Genomic DNA, 25,541 nt, shown 5'->3' with positions numbered 1-25,541 from the left:
TATAGGCAACATCTCCACTTTTCAAACCCGCTGGAAACTCACAGCTTGATACATTTACCCCCAGGTCTTATTTATCTTCTAGTCTATCATGGGAAAACTGACGTTCCAATGATGTATATACATCATATACACGGGTTCTGTGGCTGAATGGTTGGGAACAGGTGAGAAGGAGAGATGTGGACTTGAGGGAAGCATCTCACCTTGTCGAAGCCAGTGAGCCACATAACCTGTGTAAATCGCATCTGTCGCATATTAATGGGATGTACTGGCACTCTTAATGTGGATATACTGGAAAAGAGGTCTGGTCCAGACAATACTAAAATATGAGGACCTTAATTACAATGCCACAGTAATATTACTAGTCCTTAGTGAACTAATTCGCTGCATTCTAATGAACGTTAGTTTGGTTCACAAAATGGCCGTGACCGATCTAGGTGGGTGATAGGTACTTCTGTCTATGGATTGTGTGGTAATATCAGAGGTGCTGCTGTATCATTGATTTCTGCTGTTCTGGCAAAGCAGCAGTTAATCAATCATGCTACATACAAACTGCACCTGTTACCTGTCCTTAAAAACTCTGGCTCTCCATGCAACCGTGGCCAAATCTTTGGTGAGCTTATGCGGACACACAGTTACCATCCATGTGAGTCCCTGTGATCCATTTTTTTTTGCTATCCTGAGTTTGTGGTATCCTAATCCTGCAGTCCTGAGATCCTGACATTTTCTGTTACCGGTGTGCTCTCCCAGGTTTCTGACACCCTGTTGCCAGTGTGAAATCGTGAGTTCCTGGCACTCTGCTACTTATGTGTGATCCCGAGTTCCTGACATCCTGCCACCAGTGTGCACTTCCAGGTTCCTGATTCCATGCTACTAGGGTGCAATTCTGAGTTTCTGATACTGTGGTAGCAGTGTGCCCCTAACATTCTGCTACCCAAGTGCAATCCTGAGTTCCTGACACTCTGCTATCTGTGTACCTGTGTGCGATCCTGAATTCCTAACATTCTGGTACTCCATTACCATTGTGCAATCCTGAGTTTTTGACACTCTTGTAACGATACTGGTGGTATTATCGGAAGCCCAATAGCCGAGTAGATATCCAGCAAGTAGTCAGATGTTTGCTGGGTCAGTACACAATTAGGGTAGTCAGACATTTGCCGAGTCGGTACACAAGAGGGTAGTCAGACGTTTGCCGGGTCGGTACACAAGAGGGTAGTCAGACATTTGCTAGGTCGGTACATAAGCAGGGTAGTCAGACATTTGCCTGGTCAGTACACAAGTAGGGTAGTCAGACATTTGCTGGGTTGGTACACAAGAGGGTAGACACAAATGCAAGGAAGTACAGCAAGTGACAGGAGATGAGCAGGCAGAATACTCAAGCACATGTCTGATGCAGGAAGTGCCTATACCCAAACAGAAACCAGTATCCAAGATGATTTCTCCTTGATGCCATTCTGGCCATCTTGGATGAGGGCAAATCTGAGGGCAAGTTTACGAATGCAGAGACCTCTAGTGTTCGGAGGTGCAAATATCAAAGTATTTCCTCACAACTCTACTATCAGAGTGCTCCTGACATTCTACCACCCGTGCATTCTTGAGATCCTGATACTCTTTACTTGAGTGCAGTCCTGACTTACTGCCACTCTTCTACCTGGGTGCAATTCTGAGTTCTAGTCAGAGTCCATTGCAGTAAGGTCGGGGCAGAGAGAGAATAGTCAGAGTCTCATACAGAAAGGTCAGGACCATCACCAGAATCAGGAAAAACAAATAGCAATAGCCCACATAAACAGGATAACTGCACCTATCACAGGCAGTGCACCGTGGAGCTTCCTGCACTATAAAGTGCAGGAAGCCAATCAGGACGCTCCTAGAGATCCAGGCCTCAATGTGTTGATTAACCACTGTATGATTATAAGCGTGCAGTACACTACTCTCCTAGCTGCTGGGAGTAGTCCATAGCAATCGATCAACTGACCGCGGAGCTGAGCGCGTCGGTATCCACCTACCTGGAAATGAATCCAAAACAATCAGAATGTTTTACCCGGCTCCCATGTACCATACTGGCTGCCGGCTTTAACAAAATCCTACTCATCTTTGCTCTCCAATATTTAATGCTCTATAACAGATTATTATTATTATTTTTTTTATAAAGGTCATGGACCTTAGTGACCCCTAGTCCACTGCTCCAGAGCGACCTGGTTTAGAGCTGTGGACTAATTATTCTTCCAGCCCCCACCACCACAACAGGGCTTTGGGTATATATATCATGTCAGCCAGGTCTCCTCAATGTCAGGGGAACCCAAGTTAAGGTGTAACAGGGAACTCGATCAGCCACAGGTAAAAAAAAATATTAAAATATTAAAAAAGTGACAGACAGTTGGTTGAGGTGTTGGTCACAAAATAACATTTTATATAAGTTCCAGCCATTTATTACTTTACCCCTTTATCTTTCCACAACAATCATGTAAAGGCATCTAAAGCTCATGTTTATAGTATACACACTTTTTATTATATATATATATATAGTATACACACTTTTTATTATATATATATAGTATACACACTTATATTTATTATATAAGTGGGTCCCTTTAAATTATGCTGAGAGACAAATTCAGTGAGTAAGACTCATTGGGGTCTGCTTTAAGGAAGGGTACACACAATCTGTTGCAATATAATATTTTTTAAGGGGTTGACAAGCCTATTTTGTCCTTAATTTCATTATAGTCTAAATTTATATTTTAATGACTGTGTTTGGATTTCATAGCAATGTAATTATATTGATTATTGCAACTCGATCACATGAATGTTTTGAATGACTGGATTAAGAGCGCCTTGAATTGGATTAGTGTATGCTTAAATAATGAATAAAGGGACATGTTCTTATTATAAGTGAAGAGTTATGAAAAATATATATGAGAAAATGCCTAATAATCATATATTATTGATGGTACTTGAGTCTAATGTGTAGGCTGTTTTCATCCTCATTTACCAAAACTTATTGTACGTTTAATTTTCTAGATTTTCCAGATGAAAGAAGACTCTAGTTATTACCATTTTGTGGACAGTTTTTGAAGCAAGTGATGTGCATAATGTTTTTTTTTTGCATTTTAACAGATTTCTTGGAAAAAGGGGGATGGAGGGGGTCCGTGGGTCACCTTGTACCAACTCTCTATCAATTAGAGGATGGTATTCTAAAGCTGTTGGCACAATCATTAGAGATGCCAACAGGGGGTGTATTTTTTTTTATCCAATTACCTACAGTACAAGAACTAAAGGACCCGGGGCTTTGGCATTTTTCGTTCTTCTAAAAATAATTAATATCACACCAGGGTGTGCAAATTCTTGAACTGAAAGTCAACACAGATGCATTAATTGGTTATCTTTGCCACATGCTGACAGCAAAAGCACATCCAGACAATATAGTCCGTGGCGGGTGAGGGGGGTCCCTGTAGATAGGGACATGTGACAGTTATTCCTGAAGGATAGAGACCTTGCTACATAAAGGAATGTCAGAATGACTTTAGCAGAAGATGAGCACTATCTATGAGATGAGATCTATCCAATCTTTAAGTGGAGGCACAATTTTGGGGGATGGACCAATACTCATAAAATACAGCCTATCAACTCAGTGCCTGGGTGATATAATTAGTTCTTAGTGAACTGATTGGCTGAATTTAAACAGACCACAAAATCTTCACGTCCACTGCAGGTTGGTGTCGGATCCGCTATAAAGAAGAATAATTTTTCCTATCGCAAAGCAACTATTATCTCACACAGATAACATTTATGATCTGTAGTAACATGTTTTGCAGGTTATAACATGTAGCTGACAATATAGTATTTATAAACACAGTTGTATTCTCCAGTTGCCAACATCCTCAAACATTTTACAAGAAGACTACAATCACCATCACTAAGGGTTCATTGAGCATGATTATGTCGGCTTTGTAGCATAAATGTCCCCCCTTTAATAGGTGTCTATATTATTATTTCTGAAATGTAGTAAGTGTGGAACTACTGATTACAAACAAATGGGTTTAAGCCAGCCAGGAGAGAAGCGCAGGCTGGAGATGGAATAATATATAGTATGTCTCTCTGTTATAGCGGAAACCAGCCAAGGCTGTCTTGCTCTGGGGCTTATTGAGGATTTGGGTGGGGGACAAAATTGTTTTTTTTCCACAGCACACTCCAGATCAGAAGTGTCACATAATAATATTAATATCTACCCTTACTCTAATGATTTATTTGAGCCATAGACAAGGCTAAACAGACCAGTGCTGTAGGCAAAGAAAGGAAAACTGTTTTCAGTTATAAATATTTAAAGGGGGTAGAAGGTAGGATTTTGATGCAACGTTTACAGTCTATCGTACACAGTACAACTTCTAAACAAATGTCCAGTCTCAGCAAATTTAGTCGCCCTGCACGTTTGCAGAGACCGGTCTGGCGTTGAGGAGAGGAGGCGTGGATTTTGGTTTACGCTGTGCAGATCATGGAAGAACATTGGTAGAAAACTAAGTTGTTGCAGTGCACACTGTGGGTCTCATTTAGAGTCGGACGCAAAGTCCGTTTCAGGTGCATCCTGCACATTACCACTGACAGGACATGCGCAGTAAGCAACAGTTCCCTGCAGTTCCGTCTGCTTTTCAGACGCAGTGTACACTTGAGACAGCTTGCGTCTCAGTATGAGGGAAAGAGTGGAACACAGAGTTATGTAGGCGTGACCGTGAATAATTCGGATACTATGGGCGTCTACCCGCAAAAACTGCTCTAGGAGGATCAAAATGCTGGCAGAACACACGTCAAAACAAGACTGAAAAGTGCGGCAGTAATTAGGTGGCGCAAGTAGTTAACTAGCTGTGGGAATTGATCGCAGCTTGGTAAGGTATTACGAGTGGGACGCAACTGGGATTGCATGCCACTCATAATACCCTACCAAGCTGCGGCACACTCCCACTCCTACTCTTTCATGTAAGTCTTAGATGCACATTGCGTCCGACGCTAGATGAAGCCCTGTGTGTGCTTCGTATATGAGGGACGTTTGTCTTGTGAAGAATGTTTAATGCCTCGCAGGATAAAGGTCTGGTGATGAGGAAAATGTCGCTCATTGCTTTGGGTGTATACGGTGTAAGCTGTATGTGCTGATATCCATTGAGGTTGTCACCTACCTTCTTCAGTATGGAAGGATTAGAGTGAATCTTAATGTTGGAGAAATGTTTTATAGTTCTATAAATGTTACACAGTCTCTGTAATGTCATTAGGACAGTTAAATGCTTCTTATGGTATTTTATTTGTAAGAATGTATCACTCACAGGAAACATAATTTAAAAAACAAACTACACAACAGGTACTGTTAAAGTGATCCTGTCTCCTACATACCTCTGAAGCAAAATTCATGAGAATGCAGCTTAGTGAAATCACTGAAGTATGGGGCATGAGGTATGGGGCATGAGGTGCTGCGTGCCTCTCTGATCTGACTGGGTCCTAGTGAATTGATAGATAGCATTATCAGAAATATAGCTCCAGCACATAAAACGTCTGCCTGTACAAGTTTATTTCCTCAGTTTGCCTATGATAGATTGGAAGATAAATAGAAAAAGGCTTTTAATTATTTTTTTTCACCTGTATAAATCAATTCAGTCTGAAAATGAATTTTGACAGATTGCTGAATAGGCCTCACTATCATATGTGCTTTATTGCAGAGTGACATTAAACTGGCTCTGAAAAGCGGCATTCAAAATTTTTTTATGGCAAGAAAAACAGAACATGAAGAAAAATTGTTACTAATTAGTGAAATGCACATAATAAGATCGCTAATTAAAGGAAGCATTAATGAGTAGCCATGCTTCATGCATTGATAGCAATAAAGAAAATTAGTATCCAGCCTTATTGGGTCTCATTGTGAAACGGAGGAGATCTCTGCGGTGGTCTCGTTGTGAGCCACACTAACTATGGAACATTTCTGAAATGAACCAGTTTCAGATACAGTTTCAGGATGTATAAACTGCAGATTGTAGATGGTTCACTTTAACTCACACATTAAGTGGTATATTTACTAAACGGCGGGTTTGAAAAAGTGGCGGTGTTGCCTATAGCAACCAATCAGATTCTAGCTGTCATTTTGTAGAATGCACTATATAAATGATATACCCCCAAGTCTTAAACTAAACTTATAATAAACTAACGACACTGACACCAGAATTTGTGGCCAATTAATAGGTCACAGTTTATTAAACACCACACATGGTGGCAGTGAAGGGAAATTGCGAGTCAGCTACAACTAATAGCAGTAACCAGACAGTGTATGGGCATCCGCCACTAACTACTGGACCCAGGATATAATACTTTCTGATTGGCCGGTGCTTAATATGGCCTCAGCGTGACCACACGTCCTCCGGACTCACAATGACGTGCCCTCACAAAGCAGGTCAAGGGGTCCCACTCACAGAGGGATCAAGAGCCGAAGTTACTTCGAAGAGGGCAGTGACCTGCGGCCAATCAGCGGTAGCATCGTATGAATTAGTCGCCGACTCACAGATGCCTTCCTGCCGAACCGTGCCTGCTCTGTGCGGAGGGAGAAGAAGTGTTAGACATGTAAACGATAAAACCCACGGCAGGGACATATGACGGGAGGGAGAGAGGGATTTCCTGCGGTGATAGAGACCCAGCGACCCTTGGGAGGAGCCTTAATACCAGAGCTGAGAACACTGTGAGATTGAACTACGGTTCAGACAATGAGTGTTATTTACTAATATTGATCATTAGATGCAAATTTACAGTAAAACCACAGACAGATTTAATTGTCCAACTTGCACTAGACAGACAAAATCTACCTTATAATGGTTACTTCGGTGTTAGAACAGATTTGTACCATTGAATAATGTTATCAAGTAACAAGAAGTGAGTAATTTTGAACTGTCCAATGAGAATGTGGGATATAGAGGAAGGAAACCCTGCTGGGGGTGTCATAAAATGCTGAAGAGTCATATCAGTGTAGTGAGACTCTTATATATGTAGAAAGATAGATAGATAGATAGATAGATAGATAGATAGATACATAGATATAGATAGATAGATAGATAGATAGATAGATAGATAGATAGATAGATAGATAGATACATAGAGATAGATAGATACATAGAGATAGATATAGATAGATATAGATAGATATAGATAGATACATAGATACAGATAGATAGATAGATAGATAGATACATAGAGGTAGATAGATAGATAGATACATAGAGATAGATAGATACATAGAGATAAATAGATAGATAGATACATAGAGATAGATAGATACATAGAGATAGATAGATAGATAGATAGATAGATAGATAGATAGATAGATATATATAGATACATAGAGATAGATAGATAGATAGATACATATATATATATATAGATGGATAGATAGATAGATACATAGAGATAGATAGATACATAGAGATAGATAGATAGATAGATAGATACATAGAGATAGATAGATACATAGATACATAGATAGATACATAGATACATAGATAGATAGATAGATACATAGATACATAGAGATAGATAGATAGATAGATAGATAGATAGATAGATAAATAGATAGATACATAGAGATAGATAGATAATGAAATAGATTTAATTATATCTATATGATGCCAGCATGGAAGAAAGCTGGTTGTATACCATATATCATATTTCTTCGATTGTAATCCGCACACTAAGAATAAGTCCTATGAATAAAAGAAAATGCTCCCTCTATTCTAAGACGCACCTCGGTTTTAGAGATGTTTATATGGGGAATAAGGTCCCTCTTAGAGTGAAAGCAGTACGGTAGATCTCACCCTGTAACACAAGCCCAGCTGTACACTGCTTTATATTTAGCAGATATCATTGTGTGAACACTTTACTTGCTGCCCCAATCACCACTAGATTATAAGCTGCCGTCTCTCATCAGTCTGTGGTGTGATACAATCAACACGTGTCACCTGCAGCCTTATTAGGCTTCTAGTAGCCTCAGTACAGTCAGTGTATGTGACAGAGAGCTGAGAGATTAGCACCTTATTCCTGGATACTCATATTATATGATATAATATTATATGTTGTAAAGATGCTGCTGAGTACAGTATATTATGTACAGTATGTTCTGCAATGTTACTGTCACGTATCTCCCAGTGAAACTTAGTATCACTCTTATCCCTGCACATTGGTCACTGTGCAGATATTGTATTGTGTTACAAACTAACGAACTTAATTCCATTTATATTTCCAGAAAGATATCCATTGTTGCTTTTCTGTCAATGAAAACATTCAGGGTCATAGAGTATATAATGTATTCCACTGATAAATACAAACTCTTATCGTCATAGAATATATTATTGAGCCTTTAATAAATTCACAACAGTTCAACATTACAATCTGCCATCAGCAACACTACAAAGGGAGAAAAATACAAACCTCTGGTTTTACAATATATATATATATATATATATATATATATATATATATATATATATATATATATATAGTATGTATTGCAGCAAAAAAGACAGATAAAAAAGCCATAGGCTTTGTTCTTTTGTACATCCCCCCCCTCCAAAAAAAATGCCTGACTTTACATGGGGTATACGTAAATTAAAAACACCTCAAATTTCAATCGTATGTGTTATTATCATTATTATTATTATTATTATTGTTATTATTATTATTTATTATTTATAAAGCACCAATAATCTATGTAGCATTGTACAATTCTGAAGGGGTATATTATAAACTCAGAGCTGATACAAAAGGATGAAGTTGACCCTTCTTGTTGGTGGAGCTTGCCATCTGAAAAGAACAAGTTTTGGCAAATTAGGTTCTGCGGTGAAAGGAAAGTCGGAGGAAGATGGTGTCAGAAGAGTCAGTTAAAGCTTCTCCGAAAAGATGGGTTTTCAGTGACCGCTTACAGTTAAGAATTTTTTTTTGGGGGGGGGGGGCAGTCTCATGGAGTGTAGAAGAGTGTTGAAGGACAATAAGCCCCTCTAGAAATGTCAGGACTGGGAGGAGGTAGCAGAAGCGGTGGTGAGAATAACAACAAGCGAAGTAGAACAAGAGAAGTGTGTGTTTGGGAGAGTAATTAGAGATGAGGTTGGATCATATTGGTGGATAGATTTATAGATTTAGGATAAGTCTTTAGACTATCGTTGAAGGTAGAAGAAGCCAACCTTGGGGGGTGGCTGAGGTTGAGCGGTTATTGGGGTGAGAAAGCCTGACAGTGATACAGAGAGCCAGTAAGAAGAGAGTTACTGTAGCCATGCCAGAGTATAATGAGGGCATACTTTAGACATATTGTATCAGTGAATGCAGCAGGATTGGGTTAGTGTTTGGATCTCATGTTGGAAGAATAGATCGGAGTTATGGCCAGCGTCAAAAACAGAGTATGGGAAGTGTCATGGGAAAGTTATTCCACTACCAGGTTTTGCATGGTGCAAAGGTGAAAGTGGAATAGCTATACATATATTCAGAGATCTTCGCACCTCAAAAAAATAGAACATAAGAACAAAAACATAATAACATGATTTCAATCAGCGACACCGATTAGAACATAGAGGTTTATGAGGACGCAAAGGGTGGCGTCTGTCACAGGCAGCGGTATTTGGGGAACGCAATATGTACGGAATTAATGCTAAAATGTTAATGTTGTTTCTTCAAAATTGTATATTATTGATTTCTATCTAGTTGGTAAATCAAATAATGATTCAGAATATTTCGAATATTTTTCTTTTATAAAGTACATTATATTAGTAGAAATATTTATGCCGCACATAGGGGTGAGAAAAACCGTTTTAGTTGCTAACTCATGCAGGATAATGATTGGACACAGCTGTGAGAGGCAAAGGGCGTGACTATAACGGTAGCAGACCATGTGACTTCTAAAATCCCTATTTTAATAAGCGGCACTGCAAATAAAAAGACTAGCAGATGGCCCGATATACCAGAACTACTGCAAAACCAGATTATGATCCTATCAAAAGTAATAGGATCATTATGAGGTATGCCAGAATATGATCGTTATCCACCTGCTATATCAGGCCATAATAAAGCCAGAATCCAATCACTCAACACAAGAGAGGTACTGCCACAACCCATCCAATTTGACTATCCACATGTGTGGCCAATTTGATAGACAATCCTGCTGGTCAACTCTTGCACAACTCACTGTTCAGTAGAGTTGCCATTGTTTGTCTTCTCTTACCCTTTATTATTATCCTAGTATCGTTCCCTAGAGCCTTTATGTCACTCTTATTCATGTTTGATAATCCTTTAACAATACAATAACCTAGGGTAGTTTCTTAGTGGCAAGGCACAGGTATGCAATATTTGATTGCAAGGCTTGCCAGAGGTCAGAGGTCAGAACAGGTAAAAAATTGTCAGACATAACTCTCTAAGTTTACTCAAAGGGCACCCGCCCATCATCTGAAGCCCAGAGCAGTCTCCCGCTGCCACTCTCACCACTGGTGGATTAAGCCCGTGTATAGCTTATAATAGAGCTTTATGGAAGCATTACCGTAGAGCATTATTAAAGATTTATAGACGGCATATAATGCATATGTTTTCCATGCGGTAATGTGAATTAACAGTGGCCATTTCCTTTCTGGGAGGAAACTGTGTGCTACTGGACTGAGAACTTTTTATTCATCACCCATTTCCCACAGTTTAATGTACTTTTTAATCTTTGGCCCAGTCTAAGTATATACACCAGAGCACCAGTGTATTATGTGCATTATTAGTTCATGTTATTAGGTACATTTTGCCCTTGCTATTACCTGCAATCAGGGCCGCCTTCAGAAAAAATCGGGCCCCCGTGCCACCCGGCCCCCCCCCCCCCATGAGCAACACATACTTACCTGGGGCCCACCGCTGGTCTCCGCTATTCTGTCTTCAGCCTGGCTGTCACCGTGACAGCCAGGCACCAGGATCCGATCGCAGGGGTGGAGGATTCATTCCCCCTGCGATCATGTGCTCTGCCTGTGACAGATCAGCGGCGGGCCCCAGGTAAGTCTTTGCTGAGCTGCTGTACCGGGCCCCCTAGTGAGCGCGGGCCCGGTACAACAGTACCCCCCGTACCCCCCTGATGGCGGCCCTGCCTGCAATATTGTATGTATTAGAAATAGAAAGAATATTGCCAGATTGTGTGAAATTAACAGAGACCGTATGTCTAACAGTTAAAGTATCCACTGATAGACCCCTGCTGTAAGGGAGGGGGGGATTGAGACATTTGACCCTACTCCCTGTGAATACAGCCAAGAATATAGGGAGAGCAGAATGCCAGGGGAGCTAGTCTAGCTTGGAGGATCCTGGTGTACAAGACATCAGCGAAAAGGACTCTGGGACAGGCATTGTGGTGCTGCTGGAGGATACCCTACCAGGACAGGGGCTACAACTACAACTCCCAGCATGCTTTGCCAATATATAGCAGCTAATTGCTGGGAAGGTATACTGGGACTTGTAGTTTCACAACACCTGGAGTGTCACAGGTTAGCCAACACTGGTCTAGCTAATCGGTAATGGTAATATTGTGGAAGGGACAGAGATTATTACTTTGCTGAAAGAGACTGGGATTATTACTTTGAAGTGATGATTGCAAGAGGCTGCTGGAGGATACATGCTACCATTTACCCTGTATCTTGTGAACGTCTTGGGGTGTTGTGCTGTCGTAATAAAGCCTTATTTTGGATAAACTCTGGTCTACCCGAGTGAGTTGAATCCCACAGAGGGTAACTGGCATCCCAGCTAAGGGTGGTATCCTCACACTTTCTTCAGTCAACAGGTAGGCTTCCTTTAAGGGGGAAACACACTATGAATAGGGGAAACGTTTAAGTAAGAAGAGGTTGTCCAAAGTGGGCAAGCCCTTTAAATATAGCTGCACCTATAAAAAAGTATATTATATCGGTAGCAAAAAATCGAAGTTGTTCAACATTTTATTAAACAGGCGTAAAAAGTCCTGGGATCTCTGCTGTTTATGGTCATTGCTATTTTTTGTCACTCTTCAAACACAGGAGAGCAGATTATACTTTTTCCACTTTATACTTAATTGGATGTAGGTGCATCAAATGAAAATATGAGAAGCGACTGCTACTGTAATTGAGATTGAGCTGTGTGCGCTCTATTTTTATCTGTGAGAGACAGGTTGTATGGTCATGTAAGTATCAGGTCCATTTTGGAGGCTAAAGAGCCTGGTTGAGTCATGCAATGAAAAGTAGGTTAACACTGGAAAAATCTCAGCTTTCTCTTGTGTGGATCCCTTGATAATTAAGAGTAGACCCGCAACAACCATCCTCGGAAGAATACAGACATTTTCTCTGAATTCTTGGGCTTTCGCAGTTTGTTAAATAGACTCCGCAGTCACCTAGACAAATCACTGTTTTAAAGAAGAATTCCAGCCAGATATAAAAATAGGATATAACCCTCCTTCCCCTTATCCCAGCGTTCTAGCGCCAGGAACACGACCCTTTGTAAGTTTAATGTGCATCATAATCTCCTGCCACGGGAATCTCACTGCTCCCGACACCTCGCTGGGCATTCGTGATGAGAACTCTGATCGGATGGTTCATTGACATCTAATCATTGCTCTCCACACAACGCGTCAAGACCACTCAGATTCTAAATACACATGAACGTTATTGAATTGCTGAGGCCGAGTACAGCACAAGCAGCGGGAGCCCTATCGCTCTGCTTGTTGGGGGTCAGCGGTATTATATTTAAACTTGTGGTTGGAATGTGAAACAAATAATAATATGGGGACTGGGCTGAGAAGTACACAGTCGATTTAAAAGTGGATATTTTATCTTAAGGAATAAAGAGGAGTTGAAGATTGGCCCTGGTATGTAGTCATTTGGGAGGGATCGGAGCCAAAACAAAGTTTAGCTGAGAGAAATAAGCAAAAATGCTAAGAATGCAACTAAGATATCTGCCGCTGCGTGAGCCAAGGAACACATAATGCCAGCCTTGCAGAATCTCAGCGCTGCCTGATTAACGGGTATCCTGGATCTATCATTTATAACATCATGGTGGCTGAATGTCTTCAGCTCTCCATTTTCGGAGCCATTTACCAGGAAACTGACAGCCCTGCTGATTTCATCTCTAGGGTGAAAAAGCAATGAAAACAAATAAATCACCGGTTTATATGGCTATATAAAGGACTAGAGATGGCCATCTATGGCTACTGGGAATTCTCTGTAAAACAGGACAGTTGCTATAGAGAAACCTGCGTCTTGCAGGCAAAAGATAAGGAGAAATCTAAGTTACAAATTGCCAGTGTAAATTAAACTCTGGCATTGTTCTTGTCTGTGATCATGGAGCTTGCTTATCAAATAATACATTATTCAATAGTGGAAGATAGAGGTTTATCAAACCTTCCAAAAAGGAAAAGGGAAAGTGTTGCTCATAGCAACCAATCAGATTCTAGCTATCATTTACCTAGTACATTCTAGAAAATGACAGCTAGAATCTGATTGGTTGCTATGGGCAACACCTCCATTTATCGTTGACTTGGACATACAACATCCGAAGTATGCTACCGTAGTGCACATTTATAATAATATAATAAGAGTGATGTTAATATGTGTATAAACTCCTGTGTGTGATATCTGTAGAAACATCGAGTCCTGATGTAACATCACTGAGGTATGAGGCACTGACTACTGATTAATATATCACAATAAGAAATTAGTGTTTACTGTTTTTAGTCCACCAGAGTTTTGAAAAAAGTTCTATCAGCACCAGAAATTCCTTATAGCAATCTAATCATCACGTTCTTGTCTGTTCCAGCTTCATTCATCATTCCGTGGCGCCTGGGCAGGATTATTTTTTTCAATTAAAAAAAATTGAGTTGTATTTTTTGGCTGGATCATGTCTACATGACCTGGGCTTTAATCAACCTATCTGCACCCTTACACCGATACCTTCTGATGCTGCCTGTGTCACTGTTGCGCCCCGGAAGTTATGCAAGAGGAAGTGAGTGACAACATCACTGCTCTCCTTGTCTTCCATCAGTGTAGGTCATTTATGAAGAGCATTCGAAAGCACCTTGGTTTTGCAAAGGTGCATTTAAATGCCCCCTCCCCAAGTGCATTTAAAGGTGCACGTCAACTCTCTGCTCTCAGACAAGCTTTCAAAAACTAGAAGTGTAGCTGGATTCAGCCTCCTATTGCATTTCTATCATCCCTTCCTTGGATTAAACTTTTCTCCTAAAATACTACTCGACTTAGCCTCGTTTAAGGCATCAGTTTTTCATGAGAGTGAGGTGACATCAGCATACCTCCCACCTGTCCTGATTTTGGCAGGACATCCCGATTCGTGGACAGCAGAAGGGGTGTGGCTTAACAGGAAAGTGGGTGGTGTTTTGCACAAATACGCTGATGTGCTGACAGATTCAGCCAGAGCGGGGCTTATTTTATCCCGCTTTCGGGATTCTAAATGCTAGGCGGTGTGCATCAGGTCTGTTTTCATTATATGTGTCACTTTTGTGTGTGTGTGATGCTTTATGTAACATTGCTCGTAGAATACCTAGACGTGCGCTTCTTTGCTGAAGTGCGACATCGAGACGCAAAATGAGTCCCATTAGAAGTATAGGATGAGCCCCGCGGACCTCCAGCTCAGAGCTGGTGCAATAGTACTCTGAGCCCCACTGCACAGCAAGGACTGCCCCTAAATATGCCCCCTCAATAACCCTTACATTGTTTCAATAATCTTGTTCCAAACAATTGTATCCGCTAGATACAGGAGTGGATAGGGTACCTTTATGCATTTCATATTTTAACCAACTTAAAAATGAGGGACTAAATGTATCAAACCTACTAAATAATAAACGTGGGGGTGTTGCCCTGGTCAACCAATCAGATTCTAGCTCTCATTTATCTAGACCAGTCTAGAGAATGATAGCCAGATTCTGATTGGTTGCTATGGGCAACATCTCCACTTTTCCTTTTTAGAAGGTCTGATACATTTGCTCCACAGTATTTTTCTCTTCAACAAAGGGGACTTGAATTTTCCGGGGCCTTGAAAGTGCTGGTTCTTTGCACTTTGCCGTTGTGCTTCTATGGGAACGCCCATTTATAGGCGCACTTCAACAAAGGTTATAAAGAAACTTTAAACACACACAAGAACTATTTACACCAGTGAGGCACGAGGCACAAAGTTATGTCTGTCACGTGTACAAATTGATAGGTTGTAGTTACAGTTTAAATTTGTATGGTATTTATTGTTTTTTAATCAGTCGCACATTGGGCTATAGGGAAAAACCTCATTATTCAGAGACGCCAAACTCCACGTCGTATGTCCACCCGTCACCCAGAGATCCACGGGGTTGAATTGGAGATTCAGGACTTGGTTCTGGGCTCCTGTTGGCGCTTATTCTCTTCTGTGCTGAAATCAAATATTTGTCAGTGCTGAATTGGTTTGCAAGAAGCTCCACAGGATGAGACATTAAAACAAAAGACTTTTGTTTGAATTAATTGTGATAGTGACAGAAGTTTGCTACAAAGAAAATAAGATTTGAATTCACACGGTCGCCTACAGATGCCTGATAAGAGAGGGTGACAGATTTTCCTGTCTTGCTCTTTGCTTTTATACATTAAAAACAAATTATATTCTAGCCAAAGACATTATTCAGTAAAAATGCGTTGAATTAAAATGTATCCGAGTTCCATGATGTTCTTATCTTCCTGCGACCATCTGAATGTGGGAACTGAGAGCCATATGCTGGAAGCCAAACGCCAACAACAACAGGAGCAGCCTGGGTGTCCGGCATACGTCCTGGTATGTGAGCAGAATATCCATGAGACGTTAGTTCTCCCAGATAACAGAACTGTTTAATAAAACATTTCACTCTACTATTCCATCAACAATTGCGATTGATCGTACACTATAGTACTGTTGTAAAGAAGCTTCAGCTAATTAACTATAAGCATTGGTATTATCAGAGAAACAAAAGGGGGTGAGGGAATAAAATACTTGGCAACCTTTTAAAACTTAATTGTGGGAGATCCCGGGCAGGGGTCGCGGTTGGAGAGCGGGAGGGGCAGGGCGCGGGGAATTGTGTCATTTTGGCCCCGCCCCACGACAAAATGGCGCGATTCACCGCGAATAGCGTCATTTTGACGAGCAAATTGCCGGATGCGGGATACTTGCCTACTCTCCCAGGAGACCTACCCGAATTTCGGGAGTTTCCCGGACATTCCGGGAGAGTTGGCAAGTATGGTGTATACAAGGTACCTTTCGGGGCCTAGTAGCAACTGGCTATGGTTAGGTTTGCTAGGGCATCTTCCTTGTCCCATGGCTCCGTTCCTATCTGCCCATTCATGTCCCCATCTGAGTTGGATTATTGATAGGGTAAAGAGGGGGCCGGACAATTGGTCTGTGCGGCCCCCTCCTTACCCAGGATGCATACCCACACCCACTGAGGCAGGGCTTGCCTGAGGGGCCTCGGCGATCCTAACAACTCACTGTATTTTAACTTATTATTGCACCAATTCCTTGTAAAAGATTTTTCTGCTTTAAATCGCTAATTAAGAACCTTTTAAGCATTCTTTTTTCTTAGCTACCCTCCTACAAATCATTATCTCCTTTTTAAAAGCTTTCTGGATGGTAAACAAGACTGCCAGACACAGTCAGTCTGCTACACAGACACAGGCTCACAGCTCTCAGCATGTCATGTGATGGCAGAGAGGGGAGAAGGAGGATGTCTCAGTGTAGAGAGAGCTGAGGGGCGTTCCAAAGCATCTCTATTCACTACCTTATGTGCCATTTGACTGTGGTTGCCATGGTAGTCCAAAATCATAAATCATTTATAAAAGCCTGAAGTAAAAAATTAAATTGGGAAAATGGTAAAAACCAATATTCTTGTTATAGCCTGCCACAGTTATATAAAAGCACATCTGATTTTTCCGTTGGATTGCTGCTTTAAAGGGGAAAATATACACTAATGGCTACTTATATATCATACCGAACGTTTAAAAAGCAGAGTATATAAATAAAAAATGTTCTATTGATAACGTTTGTTTTATTGTTCTGTAGATCTTTAGTAAATCGTGCATGCGTTATGCCAGACAGAAAAATGTATCTGCATCTGTATAACTGTTGAGCAAAGTATCTTATAGACATGACAGTGCCCTTGTGTTATTCAGAGATCTCCAGTGTTCTATTGTCAGAATTTCTTTTTTGTCCCAATAACGTCTGAAGGTGACTTGAGCAAAACAGAAACTTCATGTTAGACTACAGCAAGTCCTGTGTAATCTCACACCGCCCGCCACACATCCTGTTCATCAGGGCAGGTATTTTAAATTTTCATGTCCTTTATGACAAGGTCGGTATTTTGTGGTGCATCAATTTCACCAGAAAAAGTTTTTATATTTTTTTGCACTTTGTAAATAATGTTATTTAGCGCAGATATGTTACATAATAGGATTTTATACTAATTTAATACAATATTTAATCATGTAGATGTTGTCTCATTTGCAGGGTGAGGACTGATAGAGTTTTTTCTCTGTAGGTCTTGTACATAGGTGACCCGTATTGCCATCTCTAATACTGTCAATGTAAAATTTGTCGGTTAAAGCTACCTGCCAAACGATACCTAATTCAGGGTTCCTTTGCCCTGTCACCTGATAGTGACATTATATGATGGCAATTTGATGTGTTGGTTAATGGAGAATATTAACATCTGAACCCCTTATAAGAAAGCCACCAGGGGATAGATTTACTAATACTTCAAAAAGGAAAAAGTGGAGGTGTTGCCCATAGCAACCAATCAGATTCCAGCTATCATTTACCTAGTACATTCTAAAAAATGACACCTAGAATCTGATTGGTTGCTATGGGCAACACCTCCACTTTTGCTTCTAGAAAGTTTGATACATCTACTCCCATGATAAAATATCAAATGCGTTTAAAACACTTTAATAGCGCATCCTCATTCATTATTATAATCACCTAAAGACTTACAGAAAATGCTAACATGATTACAGTTCCTATGTGAGATTATAAATAATTCTTTAAATGTGATTCATTGTATTGCTGTGATTGACGCCATATAGATTGTTAGACTTATAGGTACCGTGTTTTAAAACTCAGCAGCAACATATGATTTTATGAAGGATACAAAGTAACAGTGTCGTGAAAGAAGGATACAGACTCATTATAAAGATTTCACCTTCATGAGTATAAAGGGATCATAGGAACACTAAATATAACTATCTTCAGGGCTATCTTTTGGAGTGTACATTTCCCAAGAGATATAGATGTTTAATAGAAGATAATAGAGTCCATAGTCATACAATGAAAGAGGTATTTTTCCAGCCGAATATTAAATGAGAATATTATTTGGAATATGGCAACCAGAATTGGGCAATAGAGCAGTGGTGGGCCGCGGGCTGCTAGATGTCCGCTGAGCCATTGACCAGCGGCCCCCCAATCAGCTGCTCCGGATCTTAGCGCAATGCAGGGAGGTCACGTGACATACCCGGAGGTTGTAGGAGTGAACTGGGCTCTCTCTCCTTCCTCTGTGTGGCCCTGTTTCAATCTGGATGGCCGCACACGCAGATCTCCGCCTTTTCACTTTGCCCTCATTGACATAAAGCAAAAAATAAGAGCTGGATCTGACAGCACATAAAGCAGAAAAAATAACCAACAAGGAATAAAGCAGTAATTAGCAGGGAGCCCTAGGGCCAATACTGCTCTAGGCAGACATACATCTACTACAATCTCCATCTAGATATTTTGCTGACTTTGGTTGTAATGATGTTTTTGCACTTTAAAGCAGCAATCCCATAGAAAAGATTTATGTTCTTTTTTTCTTTAAATGGCAAGATACGTATCTTTTAAACATGCATCTTATGGTCATATTTATTAGCTATCCTCCTACAAATCATTATTTCCTTTTCAAAGTCTCTCTGGCAAACAAATATGGCTGCCAGAGACAGTCCGCTGCACAGACACAGGCTCACAGCATGTCATTTAATGGTAGAAGTGGGAAGAAGATCTCACAATGCAAACAGAGTTCAGAGGGGCATTCCAAAGCCTCTCAGCTCACTACATCATGAGCCATGTGACTGTGGTTGCCATGGTAATCCAAAATCATAAATCATTACTAGCAGCCTGAATAAAAAAGATAAGGGGAAAGTGTAGATACCAACATTCTTCTTATAGCCTGCCACATTTATTTATATTAAAACACACAATTGATTTGTACACGGGATTGCTTCTTTAAATACTCAAATGCAGTGTAAATATTAACCTATAAAGCCATATAAATAACAGTAGATAGTGGATAGTAGATAGACAGAAGATAGTGGAATCACATTCAGTATATAGAAGAAGTATTATTCTGCACACTTAGTCAGTTTTGAAAAACAAAGATATTTATAGGAACAAAAATGTTCAAAAACAAATCCTTTAAACCTGGTACTGTCCCTGGGAATTAAGGACAGGTGGCTACTATGCAAAGAGAAGACAGCCTTGGAACTAGACGCAAAGTAGGAGACACAAAGTTGTCCTCAACAATGGTTGTCCTTAAATGACATCAGGATTTGCACACATGAAAAATATAAAGAAGTATTTGCTTTTTGATTATACGTGTAGATAATTCTCCATTGTGTGTCAGTTAGTGTGGAAGTAGTCTTGTTTAATTGAATTGATTACATTAATGGCAGCTAACGAGACAGAGACATTGAGGTGGTAAAGAGCAGCGCATGAAATATGACATACAACGTGCAGCGCAGGACGCTAATTAGGACCCTGAAACTATAATGCGAACAAGTGTATAGAACCTTTTCATTAGATAACTTGTTATTAAATGTGACCTTGCAGCGCTCTCTCCCTCATTAGGAAATGTTACAGCTGTCTCCAACAAAATATCACAATTTACAATCTCGGAATTCTGGTGAATAAATAACTGGCTACAATGAAACTAAAGAGCTATTGCATAAATGAAAGTTTTGCAGTTGTGTAACATGTATGACACAGTTATCACTCCAGGGTCCTGTGCGCTGATCTGGTAATTATTCTGAGAGCTGGAAACAGATGCTTTATTTGCAGATAGATCGGCCTTCCTGGTGAAATACTGATTTTTTTTTCTTTTTATCAGAGGGTGAAAATAGTTCCTAATGAGTGTTGAGGAAAATACTGCAGAGGATTTTTATCTAAAGTCTCTTGTGGTTCCCCAGAAGCATTTTCTTTTAAAGAAAGGGTACAGAAAGTTCTTTCTATTTAGTTTCTTTCCTCTGTACTGTATCCTCATTCAATTACTCCAGGTGGCTGCTGGGATTTTCTTTGCTGCCGTCCCTGAAGGTAATTTAGTTGCAATGTATGTAACAGTATGGTATTACTGCAGTGCTGGGACATGGGGTAATGCTATCAGGCTTAGGTAAAACTTGGTAAACAGAACCAGTATGCTGTAATCCATAGGAACCAACGTCGCCAGGATTTTATAAAGCCGACATACACTAAAATATCTTATATCTTGGGGGATAACATTATTTGATAATGTTTTATATTCAAGAAGGGCAAGTTGTATGTTCTGTAAGTATCTCTATGTTTGCGTGAGATTCCTTTGGGTGCTCTGGTTCCCGCCAGTAGGCCGAAAACATACTGGTAGGCTAATCGGCAATGGACCATAGTTTGGGTGGTAGGGAATTTAGACTGTAATCTCCAGAACTGATGTGAATGTGTCTATATTGTTATTATTAACAGTGTTACATAATAAATAAATAAAAAAGGAGGTAGAATGTTATGATAATGAATACACTATCCTAGAACATATTGGGCCTGATTATTTAAGGAAAGTAAAGCAAAAAAAAAAAAAAGAGTAACTTTGCACCTTGGCAAATCCATGTTGCCATGGAGGGAGGGGGGGGGGGGGGTAAATTTAAAATGTGAGGACAGATTTAGATTTGGGGTAGCCGGTCATGTCCTAGATCAACTTTAATTTTAGTGTAAAAATAAAGCTATCAAGTATTTGTGTGCTGCATGAAAAAACAGCCAGTATTTAACTTATGTGCAAAATAATAAACTAATTTGCACCCCTTGTATTGTAACATGGTTTTGTCCAGGAGAAATCTTACTCATTTTTTTGCCTTACTTTCCTTAATGAATCAAGCCCACGGACATGATATTCTCAAGCATAAATATAAAAGTAGGTAATCATTAGCATCATTATAAAACACCTAGAGGTTATTTCCATGTGTGTTGTTATTGGTGACTTATACCATACGCCTTCTGGTTATTCTGTTTATGAATTAACTTTGGACTTTAAAGGGGGAGATTCAAATCAGCTCGATGTGTTTCCGGATCGTCCATGGAGAGACATCGCACCCATTTGGGGGCTGATAACCTCTGCTCATTCTTCCTCGCACCCCGTAGAGGCACGAGCAGAAATGAGCGGAAATTCCCTACAATGATATCCGGCATCTCAATGATGTCCAGCAGCACATCGCCGGCCATTGAATTTCCCCCCTAAATGTATATATGGTTGTTGAGTGTAGGTACAACATCCTGAGCGGGTAGAGAGGTCAGACTACTTATAAAACTCTGGAATTGGCTTAATCTGGTTTAATGTAATCAAAGTATTATTAAATTGACTGGAAGGGTGCCCAAACTTTGTCACACGCCCCATTCACTGATATTTGTTTTCAATCTTTTATATGCAGCATATAGATAACAATTGTGTTTTAAAATGTGCAGACATGTGTCTTGTATTCAGTAGAGCTGTGTTAACTTCTTTTCACCTAGAAATTCAGTGAAACATGGAATATTACCAGGAGTACCCTAACGTTTGCATACAACCTTAAGTCCCGGCAAGAAGTCATTAATGATAATCTGTACATGCTGTGCATTATAAAGTTCGACTCGACTTTGAGTTTAAATCTACTATTAAATAATTTGAATACATCTGGTACCTAAGTTACTGCATGAGATGAGCGACCACTTTCTATTACCTCTTGTTATTACAGGCATCCTACTTCGGTGAAATCATTTACCCTCAAAAACATACTTGGTGTTCATAAAAAAATATATATATATAGATTTAAGCAACTTGTCTTACTGTCAAAACATCTAAGCACGGTTTTATTTTTGACCCACAAATCAGAGATTTGTGAATTAATTTACTGGAAACAATAACAAATAACTAATAATTCATTGAACAGTGCGGGAGAACAGATCAGTCTCGTCTACTTACACTGAAGAGACCTGTTTAGGATGAAACAGCTGTTTATTAGTCGGGGATCCTGTTTCCATGACTCCAAGGTTTAAATGATTTGCATGTTACATGTATACCACATTGATAGAACATGGGTATTGACATGTTCCTACGTACAATTCCTATGTGCTGGATTTTCCCTGCATATCTTGGTTTTGTCTGTGAATATGCTGCTTTGCCACCTGCTGAAACACACATATATACCTTATTTTATTACGTTTTTATTGTTTTTTGAGATGCTAAATGTAAAACCAGAATATACAATGCATATATATATATATATATATATATATATATATATATAATACAAGTTAACCTGTGCATGATACTCATGCATTCTAGTCAAATCAAGCTACTTAAGGTGTTAAAATGGTTCTTGTCATGCATTTGGGCCATAGCCCAGGCCTCATTAGGGGAAGAGCGTTACTTCCCGCCGTAAGTGCCCTTTTTTAACGTGGTTTTGTCCACATGTCACCACCTCATCATTCTTCTCCATCACCTCATCCTTCATTTTCATCGCCACATCTATCCAGATGTCTATCCAGACACAGGGATCTCTCTCAGCGGTTCTGAGTATCACACTCCTCTCACTCTGTCACCCCCGGCAACCACCAACCACTCCCCACTGTCACCCCCGGCAACCACCAACCACTCCCAACTGTCACTTCTCCTTCAAGAAATATATATATATTTTAAATCTATAAACACTTTTAACAATTAACAAATTAAAAACATCTTAGTATACCAAATTTCAGCCCTTTCTGAATTTTTTTTTCCACACACACTAAGAATTTAGTAGGTCAGTGTATAACTCCGCCCAGCAGGTGGCGCTGCAGCTTGGTTTTATTTTTTCCACACACAGACAGACTAACACACGCCACTAGACATTTATATTATAGATATATATGTGTGTGTGTGTGTGTCTTTAAAATTATGACAACCTCTTCCTTTTTTCCTTTAAATTAAGAGAAATAGAGGAATAGTTAATGAAAAATAGAAATGGAATAAGATGGGTAAGGATTAGAGATGCTCAGGCTCGGTTCCCCGGAAACTGAACACACGCGAAATTAGGGGATCCAAATATTGAGCCGATTTGGCATAACGTCATTGTGATGTCGGATCTTGGATCTCGCGATTTTTTAATTTTTTTTGGACCCCCATTTATCTTTTCTGCCACTGCTGTGTGCCAATGTGTCCTAGATGTGCTAGGAACTGCCGTGTGTTTGTGTCATTGCTCTGTCGCTTACCATCCAGCCAGGTCGCTGCAGTATTTGCCCGAAAGTGTATGAAAATAATATTGTGATCTGTGAGATGGTCTAAATTGACTGCAAATGACTTGAAATTAGTGTTATTGAGGTTAATAATAACGTAGGAACAAAAAAAGAGCAAAATTATGTGATTTTACCATATTTTAGGATTTTTTTCTAAAAAGTCCAAAACCAAAACCAAAACCCACGAGGGTGGTTTTGCCAAAACCAAAACACGAAGCTAATCCAGATCCAAAGCCAAAACCAGTTCACGGGGGTCAGTGAGCATCTCTAGTAAGGATAGCAGAGAGGGGAGGTGGTTAAGTAGAGGTAGTGGAGGGGAACGTCAGCTGACTTTAGATTGTAACTTTAGGGTTTAGGAAACTACAATATTGTTTATATTGTCTTGTGGAATTTTATCGAGAGTAGCCAAAGTTGTTATGAAAAAATCACTGCTTGGCCCCCATACCTAAGGTTTGGTCCTCCTTGGGGTATTGGGAACACTGTGCGTAATGCTTTAGGTGTGTGTTACGTCTATATTACAGTTTGTATTCAGCTTCAAGCAGTTTGTTTGAAAGAGAAGCTAATAAAATCCCTGGTATTCTTTTAACCATTGCTGTTCTGAAAATGTGCAACTATGGTCCCACTTACATTTAATTGTATAGGCTGGCAAATTTGGGAAGCTGAACTGAATTACTGAAAGGGGAGAGTCTAAATGGATTGCAGGCTGAACTCATTCCACCATGTGCCTATCCAGTCAGGGGGGAAAGGTTATTAGTGAAGTACCCCAAGGATCTGTACTTGGACCAGTGCTTTTTAATATCTGTATTGGTGACATTGCATATGGTATTGAAGGGAAAGTGTGTGTTTTTACAGATGACACAAAGATATGCAACAGGGTAGACACACCAGGAGGGGTAAAACAAATGATTGATGATCTAGGTAGACTAGAGGAATGGTCAAGAGAGTGGCAACTACAGTTTAATGCCAAAAAATGAAAAATCATGCACTTGGGTCTCAAAACCCCAAAGGCTAAATATAGTATTAACGGCGCTATAATGATAACTACTGAGGAGGAAAGGGATCTAGGAGTCACTATTTCAGGTGACATAAAGGCAGGTAAGCAATGTAACAGAGCAATGAGGAAGGCAAGTCAGATGCTTGGTTGTATAGGGAGAGGAATCAGTAGCAGAAAGAAGTAATAATACCACTGTATAGGTCATTGGTACGGCCTCATCTAGATACTGTGTTCAGTTCTGGAGGCCGTATCTCCAGAAGGATATAAATACATTAGAGACTGTACAAAGAAGGGCAACTAAAATGGTGCATGGCCTACAACACAAAACTTACCTGGAAAGACCACAAGATCTTAATATGTATAGTTTGGAGCAGAGAAGGGAAAGGGGGACATGATAGAAACTTTCATATATATCAAGGGTTATAACAAGGTGCAGGAGGGAAACATTCTTTAAAGGAAAAGAAGTATTAGAACACGAGGACATGTACTGACACTGGGGGGAAGAGAAGTATTAGAACACGAGGACATGTACTGGCACTGGGGGGAAGTAGGTTCAGAGGAAATTTAAGGAAAAATTAATTTACAGAAAGGGTAGTGGATAAGTGGAATAGCCTCCCATCAGAGGTGGTAGAGGGTAATATAGCAGAGCAATGTAAGCATGCTTGGGATAGACATAAGGATCAAATAGGTTTTGAGGTTACTATAGTTTAAACTTTGGGCAGACTAGATGGACCAAGTGGTTCTTATCTGCCATCAAAATCTATGTTTCTACATTTCAGTCTGAATGGCAATCCTGCAAATGTAGGGTCAGAATGATTTTTACCAGAGCAGTTCCCAAAACTGGAATTTGGGTGTGCAAGTATAAACATGCTGGGTGGACAGATTGGCGCTTCTGTGCCCAGCAAACAGCTATACACAGTCTGCCTGTTGTGCACTTTCATGAATTACCTTTAATGCCTTGAAAACATTAACACAAATCTCTTCGGTGGTTAAATCTGCTGATCACGCCAAGTTGTGGAAAAATGCTTTTATCCCGTAATGTGCACCTGCG

General features: G+C 40.0%; 1 protein-coding gene across 5 annotated transcripts in view; it reads left to right on the top strand.

Annotated features, from left to right (window-relative positions):
- The window catches only part of THSD7B (thrombospondin type 1 domain containing 7B), a 303,781-nt gene that overhangs the window by 22,085 nt on the left and 256,155 nt on the right, over window positions 1-25,541 (top strand). For 2 of the 5 annotated variants that reach the window (XM_075180946.1, XM_075180945.1), the window contains exon 1: window positions 20,047-20,316. The exons of 2 other annotated variants lie outside the window; for them this stretch is intronic. In XM_075180946.1, coding sequence (XP_075037047.1) covers window positions 20,133-20,316 — 184 coding nt within the window. In that variant the 5' untranslated portion in view covers window positions 20,047-20,132. Of the gene's footprint in view, window positions 1-20,041; window positions 20,317-25,541 lie in introns of those variants that run through there. One more of the 5 variants, XR_012678316.1, reaches the window with a different exon arrangement.

This window comes from Mixophyes fleayi, chromosome 7, assembly GCF_038048845.1.
Source record: "Mixophyes fleayi isolate aMixFle1 chromosome 7, aMixFle1.hap1, whole genome shotgun sequence".
Lineage (NCBI taxonomy): Eukaryota > Metazoa > Chordata > Amphibia > Anura > Limnodynastidae > Mixophyes > Mixophyes fleayi.
The sequence above is the reverse complement of the archived record's forward strand: the minus strand, read 5'-3'. Positions and strand labels throughout refer to the sequence as shown.